Consider the following 21,112-nt stretch of genomic DNA (forward strand, 5'->3'; position numbering starts at 1 on the left):
CCTCGGGTTTGAAGCCTCTTTTATTTGTGCCTCAGAATCAGTCTGGTGCCCCTGGCATCAGGGAAGGGGGTGAGAGGAACAGCTTCTCTTTGTTCTTTTTCTTCCATCCCTTTTGTGTCCCTTCTGAGCCTCACTGGCTGAGCCAGGAAGGCCAGTCCGAGAGAACCCAGACAAGGGTGTGCGGTGAGCCCCTGCCCCCGGCGGGGTCTGTGCTTCTCTGGGTGGGTAGGGTGGGGCAGGGGGGAGCCGGGGGTTAGCACCATTGGATGAAGGGTTTTAGAGTCAGCCCCTGGGTGGGGCAAGTGGGATGCACAACCACAGAGGGCTAGCAGCAGCTGGTGGGAAGGGGTGGGTAGTGGTGCCACGGCCCTGGGCGACCCTTGTCTTGTGTTTGCGCCGCACCCACTATGCCCCTCATTCGCCAAGACATCATGAGGGAGCCAGGCCTTGCCCAGACCTAGCCTCCTCCCTGATCACAAAAAACGTGCCTTGGGGATGGGGACTCCAACCTCTGGCCGCCCCCAAGAGAAGCTGGGACCACCCTGAGACCCGGGAGGGGTGTGGGGGCTGGGGGAGCCTGGCACCCCGCTAAGTGCACTTGACGCTGAAATGCGGGGGTGGGGGAGGGGCTGGGCCCTGGACGTGCTGGTTTGTGTCTGGGACAAAGCGGCAACACAGCACGTGGGGAGCTCAGCTGCACCCCCCCAGGGGGGAAGAGCGGAGATGCAAAGGCTTCACGGGCAGTGTCCTGGAGTGGGGTCAGTGAGCAGAAAGGAGGACCGGCCAGAAGGAGCAGAGGACGGAGACCCTGCTCCTCTCAGGACCGTCTCCCCCTCAGGACCGCCTGGTTCCACCCGTGGACCGGTCCGAGCCCAGAGGAGAAGGGTGGCGGGGGGGTCAGGATACAGCAAAGCAAGGGAACCGGGCCGTGCCAGCTGCCTCCAGGGCCCTGGCCCGGAAAGGTACTCCGCGGCCGGCCCGAACCCCTCCGCGTCGGTTGACGGGTACGCCGCTGCGCCCGCGAGGCGACCCCTCCGGTCTCCAGACATCTCGGCGAGCGTGCGGGCGGGGCGGTCCTCGCTCCGGGGCGGGTTCCGCGGGGCGTGGCCTGGGCGCCCGGCAGAGGGCACTACTGCTCGGTCAGGGAGAGCCGCAGGATGCGTTCCAGCTCCTCCTCCTCCTGGCGCACGCGCCGCCGCCGCTCCTCCTGCTCCTGCGCAGACAGCTCCATGGCCAGCCGCAACTGCTCGTCGTAGCTCCGGAACACGTGGCCGCCCGGGCCTGGGCGCGGGCTGGGCCGAGGGCTGGGGACCGACGCCAGGGCTGCGCGAGGTACCGGCTGGCGCTGCGGCGTGGGCGGAGCGCTCCTGCGGGACAGGTAAAGAGACGTCTAGGGCCCATCTACCCGGAAGCGGGGCGGGAAGCAGCATGGAGGCCCTCAGACACCGCGGGCCTCGCCACCCTCCAGTGGGGTCAAAGGGTCTCGAGTCACCTCCCTGGCTCCCTCCCACCCGGTGGGAGTGGATCCCAGCCCCACCTCTGTCTGGTGAGGATCTGTGAAAGCTCTCAGGCCGCCTTTGGGCTGGGAAAGGACGTCACCTTGACACCAGCAGGGTCCCCGATGAGGGGACCGCGGTTTCTTTGGGCCAAGGTGGGCTGCCCAGCCGGCAGTGGCCGGACGCGCTGTGGACAGGGTCCCGGTCGTGTTCTCTATGTGGAGGTGGGGGTGGGGGCATAGACGCTTCGAAACCTTCTCAGGACGGGCGGGCACCGACCTGTCCTGCCGGCGGCCTTCATAGGACATGGGGTGAGTGCCCGGTTTGCTGTTGGTGAGCGCCTCCCAGATGGTGACCTGCGGGGCGGGGTGTGAGCCCGTTAGCTGTGGTGGCGACAGCGTGGTCCCGGTGGGGAACCCTCCGCATGGCCTCCGGAGATGCACCTGGTCGTACTCACTGCCCGCCTCTAGCAGGCTCTGCTGGATGGCGAACTGTAGCAGGTCGTCGTCGTCGTCGCGAGTGGTGGCCTCGCGCTGGCCGCCCAGCACGCTGTAGCCGCGCGGGGCCTCGAACAACGCGGGGGAGATCTCGCAGCCGCGGCACGAGGCTGGAGGCGCCAGGCCGGGGAGACGGTGAGGGGGTCAGAGTGGACCAGACCACCCCCTCCCGCCCGCTCCCCCGGGAAGCGCTCGGTGAGGGCCGGGGCAGTGGGGGTAGTGAGGGCGGGCTCGGGGTCTCACTGGTGGAACTGGAGCTGCTGACGCTGGAGGAGTCGCTGCCTGGGGAAGGGGTCTCGCTGCTGGGGCTGCCTCTCACCAACGGCACCGGCTCGTCACAGCCATTGAGGTTCCCGAAGGTGATGCGGGCGTTGAGGATGTGGAAAATCGGAATTTCTGGGGATGAGCAAACCCATCAGGCACCACCACCACCCACTTCCTCCCACCATGGGTACCCCCTCTTAACCTCCTAAGAAGCCCCACTCTCCCCAGAGCAGCTGAAGAGGAACAAGGGTAGAGGCCTCACCAATCTTGACGGGGAATCCCGGAGGCAGGCGCAGGGTAATGAAATCCCGGAGCTTGGCGAAAAGTGCGTTGCTGACGGCCATGAGGTCAATGATGGGGGCCACCTGCTCACACAGGGACAGGGGATGCTCCTCACACAGCCACAGCTTGGCCTTGAACCTGACCCCCCGCAGATCCCAAAGAGTGAGGGCCATTGTAGAAGCCGTGACCCCTCCCCCAGCCCTGCCCAACCCTCCCCAGCCCCAGCAGGGGCCCTCACTTCTGTGTTTTGGTGGTCAGTTCCATGGGGCGACCCATGTCGCGGTTTCCAAGCTCAAAGTTGGGGTTGAAGTACTCTTCTGCAGTGATGGCAGTGGGGTTGGCTTGGCTCAGGGTCTGAGTGATCAGGGTCTGTACCACACAGCGAGGAGCTCATGAGCCCTTCTCAGTCCTTGAGGCCAGGCCAGTCACCTGGTATTACAAGCCCCAAATCTGTCTCCTTTCCCCCAACTCCCCACCACTGTGGAGCTGACAGGGCCTTGGGCATTGTGGAAAGAAAGCAGGTCCACACAGTATGACTCCTCCTGATCCCCATCCACACCCTTCCACACAGGGACCCCTGGCACACACTCACCCCGTTTTGGGGGCCCCCATGCTGCTCAGCAATTCCCAGGAAGGACTGCAGAGGTGTCTTACAACCTATGAGAAACACGGCGTCTCAGAGGATACTGCAGCCCCTCAGAAGGGACAGCACCCAAGACCCAGGGAGGAGGCTGGTCCCTGGTGGGGAGGGAGGGTGGCTCACCCACACCACACACCCAGGCACCTTCACCTGAAGGTGACTGAGGACTCCAAGGGGGCAGAGGCAGGACCAGCTGGAATAAAAGTAGGCCTGGGGCTCAGGAGAGACCTCCCAAAATATCACTGTCCAGGTTGGTGACACTGGACAAAAAATACCTGCCTTTGGGGAGCAGTTTGGGGGTATGCATGTGTGTGTTTCCCTTTGGGGGCTTCCATAGAAACTTCATTTTGTTCTCTTGTGAGGTGGGAATTCCATTTTCCCACTTTAAACAGACTTAACTGGTGCCCAGAGAGTCAGGTGTAGGTATCAGCGGGCACAAAGAATCAGTGGCAGGGCCCATGTCTTTCTGCCTCCGGTGTGTCCTACTAGACTGGAACGGCTGATAGCATATGTCACATCCCCCCACCCACAAATCCAGTGCAGATATTAGTAATCAATTATAGCATCCCTTCCTATTGAGCCCAAATGTTGCCTTAGAATCTTATCAGCACTCTAGGCAGCCACTACCAATCACTAGGATTTGGCATTTGAATTGAAGTCTATTTGCCTGAGTAAGCTATCCGGATTCTTGATAGCGTGTCAGAGGAAATACTGATTAGAGGGGCTCATGTGGGAGCTGGTTCCTCCCCACACACCTCTTCCCCATCCCCCACCCACCTCTGCCTGATTACCTTTGACCTTGCCCTTGTGCTGTTCTGAAAGATGCTCTGTCCGTGTCCGGGTGATGAGCTCCACATTGGATGCCCCATATACCTGGGGACAGATGAGGAAAGGACTTGCTGACAGCTTTGGTACCTCTGTCCCTGCCCCTGCCCCCAAGGGCATCACACACATTTCCTTTAAGGAATGATCAGGGGAGGGAGGTACCGTTTGTTCCAGTCTCCAGGCCTTTGGGCAAGTAATTATATGAAGTTATTCATTCATTTTCCTATTCATTCAACAGACATTTTGTGAGGACCATTTCTAGGCCAGGCACTGAGGCAGGCATCAGGGATACAGTGGTGAACGAGCATGGCCAGGCATGACCCCTGTCCTCTTAAGGCTCACAGTCTTTTTGAAAAGACAAGATGACAGTGGATGGTAATAACCCAGTGTGACATGTCCTCTAGATGGAGAAGCACAGGACTGTGGGAATAAAAAGCAGAGACCATAGCCTAGCCTGTGGTCCAGGGAAGGCCTCCAGGAGGAAACAGCAGCAACACAGAACCCTGCACTGGTTGGCCTCTTCACCATGTAATCCCACGTGGGTGATGCAAGGGTCCCATTAGTGACTGTGGGAGACCTCCCTCAACAGTCTGCTCAGGAGTGAAGGCCTGGCTTTGGAGTCAGCCAGAAGATCTGGGCAACCTTGTGCCGGTTACTTAATCATTTTAAGCTTCCGCTTCCTCTTCATAAAATGGGCCAATACCCTATTTCATAGAGTTGTTGTAAAGATTAAATGGGAAACCATAGAAAGGTTGATTAAAATCAACCTTTTGTAAACCATCTGTAAAACGGGAATAATAAAAGCACCTACCTTAAAGGGTTGTTGTGAGGATTAAATGAGCCTGTGTGAGGTATACACACATATGTACATAGACGTGTGTACATGTGTACAATAGACACACATACATACATGCACATACATTTAAAATGTCAAAATAGGGCATTGCACGTGAAAGTAATGTTTTTGTTTTACTTGCTACATCGTGTCCAACTCTTTTGCAACTCCATGGACTGTAGCCCACCAGGCTTCTCTATGGGATTTCCCAAGCAAGAATACCGAGTGGGTTGCCATTTCCTTCTCCAGGGGATCTTCCCAACCCAGGGATCAAACCTGCATCCCCTGTATTGGCAGGCAGATTCTCTACCCTGAGCCGCCAGGGAAGCCTGAACGTAGTATTAGGTGGACCAGTAAACTCCAGCTGTTCTCATCAGTTGCCTGTTGGTCTCAGGCTCTTCCCTCCAGACTGTATTGTCTCTGTACCTCCAGGGCTTAGAAACTGGTCAGGAAGCCCCTGTCCTGCTCACTGTAGGCAAGAGTGTGGTGGGTCTGGCACCTGGGAACTGTGACCTCACCTTGGCTTCATACCCATTCACCATCTCGGTCTTCTCACTGCGCCAGCCCAGGATGCCTGTCTTGTTCCTGGGGAAGCAGAGTGGTCTAGGTGAGGGGGCACCCACCAGGCTGGCTCCAGGCTTCCAAAGCCATGCCCACTTACCTCTCAAAGGAGATGTTCTTGGTGTCCAGTTGCGTAGTGACAACAGGTGCAGTGAGCCGGCTCAGCACCTGCTCCTCCGTGGGCTGGGCAGCAGCCAGCAGCAGCTCACGGTCCTGCCCGGCCAGAGCCAGGGTCTCCGTGTACACCACGCGGCGGTCGTGGTCAATCTCCATAACCACGGCACTCGCGTCTGCCAGCCCCAGAATAGCTCAGGGAGTCAGGGCTCACGTGGGGGTGTCCCCAGCCTCCCCACCCTGCCCTGCCTCCCACCTGCCTGACCTTGGCCCCTGAAGATGAAGCTGCGGTTCCCTCGCTGCCACGTCATGTGGTCAAAGCCCAGGAGTGTGGTGTCTACCCGAAGGTTCTGTCCACTCTTCCACACTTTGTAGGTGTCACTGGGGCAGATCTTGGACACCAAGGGCACTGAGTGGATGAGAAGGTCAGAGGTGGCTTCAATTTGCCTGGCCCACCAAACCTCAGAACATGGGGGTCAGGGGTGTGTCTGGGAATAGGTAAGGGAACTGGTGGGAGAGCAACCTCTCCCCCAACCAACCCCTCAACAAATGTAGACCACAGTCACTCAGATATGAGCAACCTAAAGTCGGAGACAGGCATGAGTCAGCCACCACCAAGTCCCTAGTATTCACCATTTAATTCATTCAATCTTGCATCCAATCTTCTAACAAATATTTATTAAACGCCTCCTCTGTGCCAAGCACTGGGGATACAACATTGAACAAGACAGGACCCCTGCCGTCTTGGAGCTTACCTTCTAGCAAGGGACGACAGGTAACAGACAGACAAATGAGCCAGTCATTACAAAGCGAAGGAATTCATAACGGAATTGAGGCAGTGTGGAAAGGCCTCAGGAAGAGACAGTGTTGAGCTGAGAACTAAAAGGTGGGAGGGAGCCATGGGAGCGCAATGGAAGAAGGCTCCAGGCAAGGGAGCAGCAAGTGCAGGAGCCCTGGGGTGGGAGGTGCCCCCGAGAGGCCCCCGGCAACCCCTCTTACCCCAGCTAGTGAACTCCCATTTCATCTCCACGTAGAAGTCCTGGGCCTGGAGGAGGAAAAGGAGAGTGGCTAAGCCTGCACTGGAGACAGGGTTCGAGGGCCACGGTGGGGAGGCGAACAGGCTGGCCCTCACCTTGCGCAGCTTCTCCAGGAGCACGGGGATGCCCGCCAGCCGCTTCACCACCCGCTGGTAGTCCCGGTACCGTAGCACCAGCTGCACCAGCTCCAGGTCCCGGGTACTCACAGCTTCCTGAAGCACTGGGGGTCAGGGGGGGCAATGTCACAGGGCAGGACCCTGCCTAGGGCTCCCTGCAGCCAACCAGAGGTAACGATATGGTGCCGGGAGACCCAGGCTGTGGGGTGGAAGCGAGCAGGGGTGCCCACCTGTCCAGCCGCTGCGATTCTCCCTGCCCACGTCTGCGCCGTGCGCCAGGAGCACGCGGGCACACTCGAGGTGCCCCAGGGTGGTGGCCAAGTGCAGGGGAGTCCGCCCCCGGGGATCCAGCTGCTCAATGTCCACCTGGAGGAGGTGAAGCGGTTGCCCTGGTCACGTCATGAGGCAGCCCATCTAAGCCTGCCTCAGGAGTCCATTAATGATGAAATCAAGGCAGTGTGGAAAGGCCTCAGGAAGATACAGCGATGAGCTATCTATCTCTAGGCAGGCAGCACTCACCTAGTTGTCCTGCCTTGCCTGTCTCAGAAAGCAATGGGAGAGACAGGCACAATGAACTGGGGTCGAGTGGAAAGGGGCTTGCAGGACAGGGCAGGAAGTAACTCTGAGAAAGGGAGGAACTTCCTTTCCAGTTCACCTAGGTGCCCTGACTGGGTTCACTCTTCCAAGGCCCAGTGGTCTGCCTGTGAAGAGTAAGCTTGGGGCTGAAGGGTGGTCTAGAGAGGCTACTGGCCAGGGAGGGCACCTGAGACCTATCCTAGGTGTCCAAGACCGCACCTTCAGGAAGGGCCACCAGTTTAGATCATGACATTACCACTGTGAGGTTTTAGCACAACTGCAATGATACATTAACAGGAAGAAAAGAACATGTTCATGGTACACCTTCAAATCCATGTCCTGTGCCTTTGGGACACTAACATTTTTTTAAAATCCTGTTGTTTTGTGAATAGTACAGTTATACTGCATGAAATTTTTGTTGGGTGATAAAAACATATGTTTGTTAAATATAAACATTTAGATATACTTCAGGAGACTAGGACTTCTGTGTAAATAACTGACCACATGCGTATAACTACTCTTCTCTGCCCCCAAAACTTGATAAAATGCCAGGGAAAGGCTTCTATGCTGACATGAATAAATAACTGAAATTACCATCCCACTCAGAACAGAGAAAAGTGTTGCTTGAAATAATTGTTTTCAGACATTAGGCAACAATTAGCCCAGGACTGCGATCCCTAAAGTAAGACAAACAAACAAGGTGGGGCCTGTGATTGTCTAAGTCTCTACTTGGAGGAATGTTCCAAACAGCCATGCAGAGAGGAGAATCCCCAGCAGGGTACGGTAGTCCGCTGAGGAGCTGAGAGACAGTAGCAGGGAGGCTGAGGTAGTTAAAACTTGCAGGGCAGAGTTCCAGGAAAAAGTAAGCTACGTTTTGTTTGTTTGTTTTTAAAGAGCTCCAGAAATCTGCATGTGGTTCCTTTGAGTCTTTGCTAAATACTAAACTTCACATTTTTACAGTGAAACTGAACAAAACCAGGCAGAAAAGAAACAACAGACTCAAAAAAAAAAAAAAAATTCTCAGAGTTCAGCCATAGCAGGGAAGCATTCAAGCTCCAACCTGCTAGAGAGCCCTTGTTGATTACCCAGGATATTCAATAGAGAGGTATTCAAAAGAAGGATTATACCTTAGAAGTTGTTCAGATACCAGGCTGTGTCCAACTCTTTGCAACCCCAGCCTGTCCTTAAAGACCCACCCAGACCTAATTTTAATAAAGATAAAAAATAAGCTCAAAAGGATCAAATTGATTTGCCAGTAACTTAAATTAGGCTGCCAGAACAAAGCCTAACACTCCTTTAAATGAAGACAGCAAAATCCCGATGCTTAACATCACAGCATTTACAGTGTCCAACATCCAGTTAAAAATTACTAGATATGTACAGAAGTAGGAAAATATGACCCATAATCAGGAGAAAAATCATTTAATAGAAACATATTCTGACATAATAAAGATGAATGGCTCAATGTGCTCAAAACTTTAAAGAAAAACAACATTCACAAGGGAAGAATTGGGAGATAAAATGTTCTGAAATGAAATTTTCACTGGGTAGAGTTAATAGCAGATTAGACACATCAGAATGAAAATAAAAATAAGTGAATTTAAAGATACAGCCACAGAACTATACAAACTGAAGAACAGAAGAGAAAAGAGGTACTGAAAAAACATTCAAACAGCCTCAGCAATTTGTCAGACACTATAAGGCATTCTGGAGAAGGCAGTGGCACCCCACTCCAGTACTGTTGCCTGGAAAATCCCATGGATGGAGGAGCCTGGTGGGCTGCAGTCCATGGGATCGCTAAGAGTCAGACACGACTGAGTGACTTCACTTTCACTTTCCACTTTCATGCATTTGGAGAAGGAAATGGCAATCCACTTCAGTGTTCTTGCCTGGAGAATCCCATGGACGGAGAAGCCTGGTAGGCTGCAGTCCATGGGGTCGCACAGAGTCTGACACGACTGAAGCGACTTGGCAGCAGCATAAGGCATTCTAACATATGTATAATTGGAAAAAGGTTCAGAAAGGAAGTGGAGGAATAAGACAAATTTAAAGGAATAGCCAAAAAATTTCCAAATTCCATTTAAAAAAACAACAAAACAACCTACTATAGTGAGCTGAATACTGGTGCCATCCCCCCAACCAAAAAAAAAAATATATATATATATCTACATACTAACTGCTAGAACCTATGAATGTGACCTTATTTTGAAAAAGGGTCTTTGCAGATACAGTTAAGGATCTCAAAATGAGATCAGCCTGAATTATCCAGTAAGGCCCTAAGTCCAGTTTTATGCATCTTTGTAAGATGCAGAGAGACGTTCCCTATGAGGGGAGGCAGAGATTAAAGTGGAGCAACCACAAGCCGAGGAACGCTGAGCACCACGGGCAGCCAGAAGACACAAGAAAGGATTCTCCCCCAGAGCCTTTGGAGGGAGCAGCGCAGATATCTTGCTTGAGTTTAGACTTCCAATCCCCAAAATGATGAGAGAATGAATTTATTATTTTAACCCATCCTGTCTGGTAGCTTGTTGCAGAAACTAATACAATGATAAATCCACAGAACCAAGGAACTCAATGAATACCAAGGAACTCAATGAATCCCAAGGAAGCCTACACCAAGGCCCATCATAATCAAATGCTGGAAACTAGTGATAAAAAGAAAATCTTAAAAGTGTTTTGAGAAATGAGACACACTATGTATGGAAGGACGAATACAGAAAATTCTACATTTTTTAAAAACTAGAAACCATGCAATCTAGAAGACAATAGAATGAAATCTTTAAAGTGCTGGCAGGTGGGGTGGGGATGGGAATTGTCAACCTCGAACTCCATATCTTATGAAAATATATACTTCAAAAATAAGAAGGGGAAATAAAGATTTTTGTGGACAAATAAGAATTAAGAGAATTTGTCACCAGAAGGCATACAAGAAATGTTAAATGAAGTTATTCAAGTAGAAGGAAAATGATACCAGATAGAAACTTAGATCTGCACAAAGGAATGAAGATTGCCTCAAAAGGTAAATGTGGGACTTCCCTGGTTGTTCAGTAGTTAAGAACCTGCCTGGCAATGCAGGGGTCTCGGGTCCGATCCCTGATCGGGGAACTAAGATCCCACAGCCCTCGAGGCAACTACCCTGCAATCAAAGACCCTGCATGATACAGCGAAAATCCCACCTGCCACAACGAAGACATGACACAGCCAAATAATTTTTTTTTAAATAATGCCAATAAAATATTTAAAACCCACAAGAAAGTGGCCGGGGCATTACAACTGACTTAGGGGAAGAGAGGGTACTAGAACCCAACCATTCACAGAGGGAAACCCCAGTCAAGCTAGAGCCCCCCACTTAGCACCCTTGAAAGGTGAAGAACATGCAGGCAGTGGGAACAGCAGAGGTGGCAGAAAGGCTCAGAACTGAATACTGGGGGGCCTGGTTAAACTTTAGAACCCCTGGTTCCCTCCCCAATTTTGTAAAGCTGGGAGATGCCCCCCACTTCTCTTCATGGGATGCCAGGGGGTTTACCCTCTGTGGAAATTGCACCTGAGAGACTTCCCTGGTGGTCCAGTGGCTAAGACTCTGCACTCCCAGTACAGGAGGCCTGGGTTTGATCCCCAGTGAGGGATCTATTAATCAATGATCGAAGATCCCGTGGGCCACAACTGAAGACCCGATGCAGCCAAATAAATAAATAAAAATAAATGTTAAGTAAATTGAGCCTGATATATACTGACGGAGAAGGCAATGGCACCCCACTCCAGTACTCTTGCCTGGAAAATCCCATGGACGCAGGAGCCTGGTAGGCTGCAGTCCATGGGGTCGCAAAGAGTCGGACACGACTGAGCAACTTCACTTTCACTTTTCACTTTCATGGATTGGAGAAGGAAATGGCAACCCACTCCAGTATTCTTGCCTGGGGAATCCCAGGGACCGGGGAGCCTGGTGGGCTGCTGTCTATGGGGTCGCACAGAGTCGGACACGACTGAAGCAACTTAGCAGCAGCAGCAACAATAAGCAGGCCAGTCATCTTAGAGCAGCACCCACATATTAATAAGCTCCACACCTCCATCCTTAATTATGCCCCGGCAGCCAAGGGTGACCGGACACTTGAGGAAAGCTGCCCAACATGAAAGAAAGATACCAAAACTTGCAAATAGGTGCTAAAAACACAGAGGAAACAACTGTCAATGCAGGAAACAGAAAACTGGAGGCAGGCACAGTCATTTACACCCTCACAAAAATACAAAATGGAAACTGAATCCATGAAACAGAATGGGACCTTCTGACCTGTGCTTCTTTCCCTTGCTTTCTTCACTCCAGCTGTCCCTGGACAGCTTCACCTCTCCCAATTCCCCCATCACAGTAAACAGCACTTCAGGTCACTCCCTTTCCAGGGAAGACTGTTTTTCTCTCTCCTTTTTCTCTCACCTTCCATATCTAATCCACCAGTAAAATTTGGCCTTATAGGCTCTACCTTCAAAATAGATCCAGAGTCATTTTAGATGTTACCACCTTCAGGCTACCCTCCTGGTGTAGCCACCCTGTCACCTAATTCCTCCCACTCCTCTCTTGGTTCCTTAGGTCTGTTCTCTCTAGGACCCATCACAGGTACCTGTAAAATATTATTCCTCAGGTCCTGATGCCCTTTAGCTCAGAATCTCTCCGTGGCTTCCCATGCAGTTGAGGATAGCATCCTGAATGTCTCTTTGAACTCACATGCTCTCCCATCTCTCCAAGCTCCACTCCGGCATGTTGGCTTTCCCTGGAACCATCTTCTTCTGGGTCCTGGTAGCCACAAAGCTTCCTCCCTCACTTCATTAAGGCCACCGCTCAGATGTCACCTCCTTAGAAAGGCTAGCCCTGACAAGCCAGCTCAAGTAACAGTTGCTATTTGTCTGTCTGCTGTCCCTTCTCCTGCTCCAGCTCTCTTTCAGCATTAAATTGCCTACTTATTTCTTCATTGTCTCCCTCTCCTAGACTGTATGTAAGCTCCATAAAGGAACTGTCTGTTTTGTTCGGTGCTATATCCCCAGCTCTGGACAGTGTCTGGCACATAATGGGTGCTTCATAAATATTTATTAAGCAAATGCCTAGATGACTATTTTTAAGGGACATGGGGAAGGAGGGCAAGGCAGTAAAGTGTAAAATTGATTAGCTAGTAAATAGCTGTAGAAGTATGTTGTTTATAATATGAGGCAAATAACTGAATCGCCTAAAGAGTTCAAAGTGGTTGCCTCTGGGGGTGAGATGCAGAGGTGGGGGAGGTAGGGAACTCCTTTGTCAAAAACAAAACATTTTAAGTGATCTATATAATTTTTATAACCTTCTGTTGGCATTTCTTTTTCTTTAAATATACAAGGAGCCTCAAAAAAAAAAAAAAAAAAAACCCAAACTCTGCCCGGCCCCTGTGCCCTCTGAGCTGTAGCTTGGAGTCCACCAGCTCCCCAGAGAGGAGGGCAAAGCATTATTTACTCTCTGCCTCTTACAGGTTGAGCTGGGCCCCTCAGGGTCCGACCTGGGTGGGATCCTGAGTCCTGGGATAGGAGCGAGACAGCATCCACAGACCCCGAGCAGGCTGGGTCATCAGGGTGTCAGGAGGAGGGCTTCCCACAGGCCGCAGCTAAGCCATCACGCCTCCCACTGGCCCTGCCCCAGATGCTGCTGCTGCTAACAAGGCCCCAGGGAGCCAGCAGGGCCAGTCCCAGGGCTCCAGATGCTGCCCGCCTCCCCCGCCTCAGGTGCCTCGGCTCCAGACTGCAGAGGCCGGTGACGGCCAGGAAGGGGTGCCCGCCCTACCTCCGCTCCTCCGGAGCTCTCCTGGCAGCACTCCCCAAGGTCCCCAGGGCCCCGGTGTTTTCCAGGGCCACCATGAGCCCTGTGTACTGTCAGCCAGGCTCCAAAGAAGATCCCCTGCACCCATTCAAAGCTGAGCCCTTGGTGGAAGCGGCACCTTGCCGAGGGCCCAGGTGGGAGAATTCATTAATTTTCTCGGCAAAGGCCTGCTGCTATTTAATTGCTGGAATGAAAAGGTTTCCCATGAAACCCAACCCCCAGCCCTCCCCGCCAAGAGGACAGAAGCTCTGCACCCCAGCCAGCCTCAGCTGGGGGCCCAAGCAGAGACTTTCGAGCTTAGGAGCTGGGGCTCCCTGGGCACAGAGTCTCCCTGTTTCCACTCAGGCCCCTGTCTGCATACACACACACACTACACACACACACTACACACACACACGTGCTCCTGCATCCACAGGCACAGTACATGTGCACCCGCGTGTACAAGGGCATGTGTCCAGCTGCCCTCCAGCCTGCAGGCCTCTACTCATGTGTAACACACATAGATGCCAGCACATTTGCACATGCACACTCCTTGAACCCACGTGCACTCGCAGAGTATTTTTCAAAGTTGTTTAGCATTAGCAAGTCCTTTTGTTAGGTGAAATCTTATAAGAACACACCAAATGTATAGAGTAAACGCAGGTGCTGGAGGAGTAGACAGGCTCCTTTCCCTACCCTGCTTCACCCCCACCCCAGGGAGGACAGCCCGAGTCTGGTGTGGCCACCACCGCTTCTCTGCTTTCCCACCAGGCGGACCTGAGCTCTCTCAAGGGGGAGCGAGGCAGGGTGTTTCCCCCATGGACAGTGGAGCTGGGCCCGTGGGGGTGGCACCTGCTGAGTCCCCCTCCATTCTGCCCCACGCAGCCCCTCCCCTTCATCCCAGACACATTGATTTTTGGTTTTGAGGGTTTGTGGCTCCCTCTCCCGAGCTTCCCAGCTCATCAACTGTGGTGACAGCCTATACCGGGGACTGCCTACTTTGCCAGGAGACGCAATCACAGGTGCTCCTGGTCACAACAGGTACCTTGGGTGGGACAGCCTCTGTCTGAGCATCCACGGGCCCCACAATCCCATCTCACTGGGGTGTCAGGTCAGAGAGATGACCTGGGGAAATCAGGAAGGAGGACTATTATGGAGGCAGCCTCCAGAAGAAAGAAAATGTTCCCCTAGGACCATCGTCCAGTCCCCTCCAGGGTGGTTGCTGCCCAAGAAGAACCTTGCTCTCCTTGGCCCTCCCACAGGGAGCTATTCCCATCTAACCTCCACCACCTACCCCCAGGGAACCCCAGGGACTCGCAGCTCCAGAACCAAGGCCATGCCCAGTTGTCTGGACCCCAGGCCTCATGCCAGCTAAGGGAGAACTGGCACATCCATTAACCTACAACCTCCTGCCCCCTCCCAACCTGGCAGAGCAGGTGCATGGCAGAAAGCAGGGCACCCAGCAACTGTTGTATTGCTGGGCATCGGCTAGGGGTGATCATGGACACTTCCCTTCAAAAAACCTCCGCTGACCACCTCCCTCTCCCTATACCATACCCTGCAACCAGCCCCTGTGAACTTGCTCAGAAGGCTGCCGTGCCATCCCCCTCCTCCTTGGCCAGCACTGCCAAGCCTGCCCACGGGAGGGCCTCTGCGGGGCTTTCTTGGAGTGAAGAGGAGGCCGCTATGCCAAATGAAGACCAGGGAAACCCAGCTGCTGTGTGTTTGAGGAAAGCCTGGCTGTTTTCTGTGACAGTGGGTGCTAAGAGGACCAGAGATCAGGGACCCCCAGATGAGATGCCTGGGGTTGACCGGGTTTCATTAGGATGTTAGGTGGCCCCCCCAGGCCCCTCACCTGCAGGAAATGCCTGGGGAGGGGGCATCCTTAGCTCTCCCAGGGAGTCTGAGGCCTGGAGAACTGAGCAATGCACATCTGGATGCAAGGATTCCGCCCAGGTCAGTCCTGGAGTCAAAACTCCGCCTGGGGGCTCTCCCACCCAGACTGACTGGCATTCCCTTCTTGGCACCCTGGTGCAAAGGAGAGGACTGATCTGGCTCCTTTGTGGTTGAAGAAGGGTTTATCCTCAACCAGTGCCCTGTATCCCCCTGGGCTGGGATCAGGGCAGGCAGTGTACATTTCAGGAAGACACAAATTCACCAGGGAAAGGGGATGAGTGGGTGGGGTTGGGGTGCACCTGGTTTCTGCGGAAGCCTGAGGGGACCACACTCAGTGGTCCGAAGGAGCCCCACCTGCTGCAGGCTCTGGCGCCCCTCTCCAACCCCACCCCAGCAAGAGGACTGCTGACCCAAGGACTATCAATCAAAAAGGCCTGGGTGAAATGGCCTTTTCTTCTAGGGCATTCTGCCTCTCTCCAGTCTCTGCAAGGAAAAGAGCACCCTCCACTTGGGCAAGGGAGCATGATCAAGGTGTTCTGGACATTCAGCCACTAGCCTTCTGCCTAACAGTTCTTCAGCCAATCATCAACCATCCCACTGGGAAGTTCCTCTCAGGTCATACTTAAATCCCTCCAGCTGCAACCTCCCTCAGGGATGTCTTCTCTTGCCCTCAGGGGAGGACAAGCAGAGACAAGCCAGAAGAGGCTGAACTGACTTAGCACCCTGCACTTCACACTGCTTCCCTGCTCACATTTGCATCAGCACAATGGGGTCTCTGGGAGGGCGTGGGCTGTGCCTGGTTTGTTCATCTTCGTCTCCAGGAGCTACCACTCTGACCTTGCTTCCTTTACCAGTGGCAGCAAACCACTTCCTTTATAATGGATAAACAGAGACAGGATCCAAGGAGCAACCTGAAGCATCCTTATGGAAATGGAGGTAGAATGGAAGTGGATACCCCAACCAGAGGTGAAGGCTCAGGTCACCCCACCATTTTCTGCGCCTGCCATGTACAGCTGGATGTGGTGCTGCTCTGAGGGCCCGGTGGTGGACTTGAAGACGGGCTCCGACCCTCACCTCGCTGGCCTGGTGATGTCCTGCTCTCCACCTCACTCTTCCCTTGGGAAGCAGACAGCTCCTCAAACTGAACTTCCTGTGACTCAGGAAGTGGCCCTCAAAAGGCATATTCCCCAAGGGGGCAGCGCCTGAGGAAACCACTCCCAGTCCATGGCCCCAGGATCGCAGATCCAGGCCAAGTTTGCAGGCCTCAATGGAGATACACCAGGGCCAGGGGGGCCCAGCTCTGGATCCTGCCTCCCCACCCTGGAGGGCAAGTCGTTTCTGCCAGGAGAGCCTGCCTGTGACCTGGGCCCAAGGGCAGAGTTGGAAACTACCTGTGACCCGTGCCTGCCTGCCTCTGTCCTGAAGAATGCGGAGGAGGCTCCATCCCTGATCATATCTTCTTGGAGGCCACCGCCCAGCCAAGGCTGGCTGACCCACCCATTCTCAATGACTAGAGAACCAGGGAGCCGCTGTGTGTACAAAACCTCAAATCCTGTCGGGGGCCAGTGGGGCCCTGGCTTCCTCAGCACCTAGAAGCCGGGCCCAGCATCAGAGGGCAGGAGAGCGCATTTCAGCACCTGGACAAGGCCCTCCAGGGCTTCACCCCAGAGGCGCTCTCTCTTCACTCCCCATTCCTGAGCAGGCGCTTGGGTCCGCGGGGTTCAGGGGCTCAGCCCAGTGTGAGCAAACAGATAAGCGCTCGTGGAGAGGGTAGAGGGCACTGGGTGGGGCAGGCACGCCTGGGAGGGTCCCGGCCTAGTCTCCGATCCTTGACCTGTGACCCCCTGCCTATGCAGGCCACCTCCGCACACTCACGCGGGAGGTGTCGCTGCCGGGCTGAGTGGGGCGGACTCTCCCACCGCGTGGAGCTCAGATGGAGCCGGCAGCCCCTCCCCGCAGCCCTCACTGCCCCGGCGGAGGAGGGGCAGGACGTCCCCTACCTCAATCAGGGAGGGTTCGGAGCACGTGTGGACTGCTCGGCCGGGCAGGAGGGAAGCGAGCGGGGGCCGCTCCCATCACCCTCTCCAGGTCAACAGCACAAAAGCGGCGCCGGCGAACAAAGAAGCGCTGCAAACTCGCCAGGGGGGCGGGACAGCCCGCGCCGCGCCCCCTCCCCAAGCCGGGCGGGCTTGCTGGGCCGTGGGGTCCTCGCGGCGCCCCGACGGCGCTCTTACCTGGCCGGCGCGGACCTCTTTCTCCAGCTCGCGGTGGCGGTTGTGCCACACGAGGTAGTGTAGCGGGTACTTGCCCTCGGGCCCCTTCCTGGCGGAGGCGTTGGCGGGGATCATCGCCCGCTCCTCATACCGGGGCCGCGGCGCCCGGCCCGGAAGGAGGGACGGCGCCAGAGCCGGGGCCCGGGGCCGCGGGGCGGGGGGCCGGCGCTGCCTGCTCGCAGGGCTGCGGCTCGGGCATGTGCGAGCGGCGCCGGCGGGCGGGGGTGGCGCGGTGCGGGCGGCGCGGGCCGCGGGCGTCCTCGCGAGGCGGCGGCGGCGGGCGACGCGGAGAGGCCCCCACCCGCCCGCGGAGGGCGCGGGCACTCGGCGGCGCGGCGCGGAGTCGCGCCTTGCCTCCCACACCCCCGCGCACAAAGACGCCGCTCGGCGGAGGGAGCAGGCGCCCGCAGCGGGCGCGGGGGCGCTCGGGGCGCGGGCCCCAGGGACGCCGCCGCCGCAGGGACGCGCGCCCGCGGCCCCCGGCACCCCGCAGCTGCATAGCCCGGCCCTCAGCCCGAGCGATCGGCTAGGGATGCGGGGATGCGGGGGAGAGAGGAGGGGGACGCGGATGCCCTGGGCAGCGCTTGTTATCACTGGGCCCCGCGGCATCATGGGGCTTGTAGTCCGTCTCGTGGAACTGGGGGTGGTGAGTGGCCGGAGAGGGTCCCGCACTGTCCCCCTGATCCACTGAGACAGTGGGGAGGGAGTCAGGCCCGGCCGGGTCGGAGGCAGTGTCCTGACGTCTGGTGGACTGGGGTGTACCCCCACCCCCTGGCATTTTGCCTTTTGCTGGGGAGGGACGGGGTTACAGGCCTTCCTCAAGCATTAGGGGGCGCGGGAAGGTGTGGCCTTCAGGCTTGAGTTTGGGTCCCAGTGGAATGGGAGCAGGATCCAGATTCCAAGAAAAGAGTGACTGGTGGAAGGAGTCCTGAGAAAGATGCGGGGCGTTAGTGTGCAGTGCCAAGGGTCATTGGAGCAACCAGAAATCTAGCACCTGAAATACTACGTAGGAGTCTTCCCTGCCTTCTTTTAAAATTAAACTCCATCTTCTGCATTTGACATTAGAAAGACGATGTCTATTAAGGATGGGAGAACACACCCCTCCCCCCATACGCTGCTCTCTGCAAGGACCTGAGTGGGGCTGCGCAGAGACTGCAGCAGGTGGCAGCTCCCCACCTCCACCCCGTGTGGTCCCCTCTGGAGAGGAAGCACTGGTTCCAAAGACTTTCTCCTTCCTGAATGACTCCAGGGCAGAGAAATCTTTCCAGGAGTGTGCTTGCAGATGCCTCGATAAAAGTGGAATTGCCCTTCAGGGCAGCCTATTGCAGAGGCTAGAAGGACCTGGGGCTTGGCCCAGCCCCTGGAGGCGGAGAGGGACTGGGGTATCCAAGGGAACCTGAATTCCTATTCATCTTTACTGCCTGACCTTAGGCAAATTGCTTAAATTTTCTCAGACCACTCACCTCTAAAATGTGACTCTAATACTACCTCTTGGGGTTAGCTAAGGATGGCGACTGACCTGGAAATGATTCATCCCTCCCCTCACCAGGCCCACCAGGCCTATCCCTCCCACCGTCCCCCAGGTGGCGGGACCAGGCACTGCGCCTTCTGGAGCCCACCTTAGAACAAGACAGGAATCAGGGATTCCATACCAGCCCCACTTAGAACAATCCAAGAAGCGTTTGTGTGGGAGGTGCTAGCGAAAGCTTGCAAACTCTCCGTGCCTCTCAGGTTTCTTTGTGTGGTCTTCTCTCGTTCCTCCTCCACGCCCTGCGGTGCCAGGCCCCGGCGCGGAACGATGAAGGAGTGGACTGCCTCGCCCCTTTCTCCAGGCTGGGAGGAGCCTGTTGGCGTCTCCCGCCGCCGGGGACCGCTGCCCACCTCCACCACGAGGGGTCACCAGAGTGCCGTGGCTGCCGCCGGAGTTGGGGAGGGGGCTGGAGCGGGGAAGGGACGGCAGGAGTGGCCGGGAGAATGCCTGTACATTTCCTCATTAAATTGTTTTTACAATCACAATCTTGTTGTGATTCCTCTTTAATTGTCTTGCTTCCTGAGGTGGCGAAGTCTCCAAAAGGAAATTTGGAAACCCTTTTATCCCTAAGCCCCAGGCCCAGAAGCTCGTCTGTGGCGGGTCTGGGGGCTTCGGGAACAAAGTTTGGAGAGTGGATCCGTGCTTCGGCCACTCCCCGGTAGTCCCAGGGCCAACCAGGAGATGGGGCTAGTGGGGTCGGGGGAACCGAATGACTCATCCTTCTTCCCCTGAAAAGGCTTGGAGCTCAAGGAGGCGGGGCGCTCAGCCTGGATTGGGGGGGTGGGATCCTCTGGGCAGCCGGAGTTTCTCTTCGCCAAGTGGCCCTGGACTCTAAACCCAGGTCGCTTTTCCTCCAGCCTGCGCGCTCCAGCTGCCACGTGCTCGAGACGCGCCCACACAGCAGAGAAACAAAGACAGCCAAGCAATGGGGCTGCCAGCAGCCGCCTCGACATTTAATAAATGAAATTCCATAGCTGGGGGTCGATCAGGGGTGAACGGGCGGCCACAGCTCGTGGGCTGGGCGCCCAGCAAGAGCGGCCAGGCCACTCCTCTCATCACCAGGGATGGGGCCACCAACCCCACAGACTGACTCCTCGGTGAGGGTGCACCACGGGGCGGCAGGTGGTGCCACCCCCCCCCCCCCCCGACGCTACCCCACCCCGCGAGGTATCTTTGCTCGCAGAAACCCTGCCAGATGAGCGGCTGGCTATGGGGGGAGGGGATGCCTGCAAGAAGAATTTTTTTCTAAGGTGCGATTATAAATACACCCTGTGGATCGCAATCTCAAACAAACTTGTCAATCTGGGCTGCAGCGAAAGGCGATGGAGGCAGCTTTGCATATATTTCGGGTGGTGTGACTCATGAGCATTACTTGTCTCCCCCAGGGAAGCAGCCTGCCACCCACAAGTCACTGCTGCTCTGGCACCGCCGGGATAAAATGAGCCAACTCCAACAACCCTGCCCAAGGACTCCCCTCCAGCCCCCTTGCTTTTGAGCAGGACTCCCGGCCATGGGGAACCCTCCCCTAACCTGGGGAACCTGCCTTAATCGTGTCACCACTACCCTGGCCCTTGGGCCTGGGCACCCTCGCCCTCTCCCAACAAACAGAGCGCTGGCCTTTTGCTGCTGCAGTGATGGGGGTTGGGTGCACGTGGGGCACACGTGTAAGGGGGAGCATGCTCAGTGCAGGGGTGCACCCATGTGAGGCCTGCGCCTCCTCTCCCTGTCACCCCCACCCTCCAGTCAGTCTCCCCGTGAAGTCCAGGAAGAAAGACCACCACAGAAAGGATCCCTATATGTTATATGCCCACGCCCTGGACACACACCCCTGGTGGCTCAGAAATACCGTTGATGTATACAACACTGTTACCAAGTGGCTATTTCTGCCCACAGGCACAGTGTTCACTCCTCAGGAGGTCTTCAAAAAAAAAAACTGTCCAGATTCTTTTCTCTCTGGATGAAAGCATGGAGGACGGATAGATGTCTTTTTAGCCCGGAGACTGGGGGATTCACTGCACGACCTCTGGCACCTGGCCGTCCATATTGTTGGCAGTGGGCTAGTCAGCAAGAGTGGGACCACACACACACCTGGGCACACAAATGTGGATACACGGGAGGACTGGGACGCACAATTCAACCCAAACAGACAAGCAGGTACCTCGAACCACAGCCCCTGGATAAGGGGGGGCCGGGGCCTCCAGCTCCTCACTCTTCTCTGATCCCCAGGGGTCACTGTCCCTGGGCCTGAGCTCCTCAGGCCACCCTCAGCCTCGAATATGAAGGGGACGAGGCTGTGAGGCGAACTCGCAGCATCTCGGCGGCAGGGGCGCACCGAGGCCCGGGCCGCAGGCGGCGCT

The 21,112-nt window shown here is 55.7% G+C and overlaps 1 protein-coding gene and 1 long non-coding RNA gene across 5 annotated transcripts; one reads left to right on the plus strand and one right to left on the minus strand.

Annotated features, from left to right (window-relative positions):
- Positions 1 to 2: 2 nt before the first annotated feature.
- ANKRD13B (ankyrin repeat domain 13B) lies at positions 3 to 18,147 on the minus strand. Of its 3 annotated transcripts, none has more exons than XM_086359939.1 (15): positions 17,186 to 18,147; positions 6,898 to 7,033; positions 6,647 to 6,771; positions 6,514 to 6,559; positions 5,780 to 5,923; positions 5,501 to 5,690; positions 5,358 to 5,424; positions 3,971 to 4,052; positions 3,132 to 3,196; positions 2,778 to 2,908; positions 2,520 to 2,677; positions 2,237 to 2,389; positions 1,940 to 2,103; positions 1,776 to 1,852; positions 3 to 1,367 (listed from the first exon to the last, which is right to left on the minus strand). In XM_086359939.1, the coding sequence occupies exons 1-15, from the start codon at positions 17,834 to 17,836 to the stop codon at positions 1,130 to 1,132; spliced, it is 2,427 nt and encodes an 808-aa protein (XP_086216065.1). In that variant the 5' UTR covers positions 17,837 to 18,147; the 3' UTR covers positions 3 to 1,129. The 3 variants fall into 3 exon arrangements, with proteins under 3 accessions (XP_086216065.1, XP_086216064.1, XP_086216066.1); XM_086359938.1 differs by having other exon boundaries at positions 1,538 to 1,852; XM_086359940.1 differs by lacking the exon at positions 17,186 to 18,147 and adding an exon at positions 11,961 to 12,630 and having other exon boundaries at positions 1,538 to 1,852.
- LOC147352413 (uncharacterized) lies at positions 15,723 to 19,240 on the plus strand. Of its 2 annotated transcripts, none has more exons than XR_015148157.1 (2): positions 15,723 to 17,239; positions 19,007 to 19,240. It is a non-coding gene; the product is annotated as an uncharacterized LOC147352413 (long non-coding RNA). The 2 variants fall into 2 exon arrangements; XR_015148158.1 differs by having other exon boundaries at positions 16,753 to 17,239; positions 18,956 to 19,240.
- Positions 19,241 to 21,112: the final 1,872 nt, after the last annotated feature.

The sequence above is a fragment of the Bos grunniens genome, chromosome 19 (assembly GCF_055505025.1).
Source record: "Bos grunniens cultivar Pamir isolate PY7600 chromosome 19, Bosgru_T2T1.0, whole genome shotgun sequence".
NCBI classification, from domain to species: Eukaryota; Metazoa; Chordata; class Mammalia; order Artiodactyla; family Bovidae; genus Bos; species Bos grunniens.

Bases quoted from the DNA above. Each gene is read 5' to 3' on its own strand.
- ANKRD13B (XM_086359938.1), bottom strand. From the start codon at position 17,836: ATGATGCCGCGGGGCCCAGTGATAACAAGCGCTGCCCAGGGCATCCGC. The intron at 6,772-6,897 runs GTGGGCACCCCT...CCTGACCCCCAG, and splicing joins GAATCGCAGCGGCTGGACAG to TGCTTCAGGAAGCTGTGAGT. The intron at 4,053-5,357 runs GTGAGGTCACAG...ATCTGTCCCCAG, and splicing joins TGAATGGGTATGAAGCCAAG to GTATATGGGGCATCCAATGT.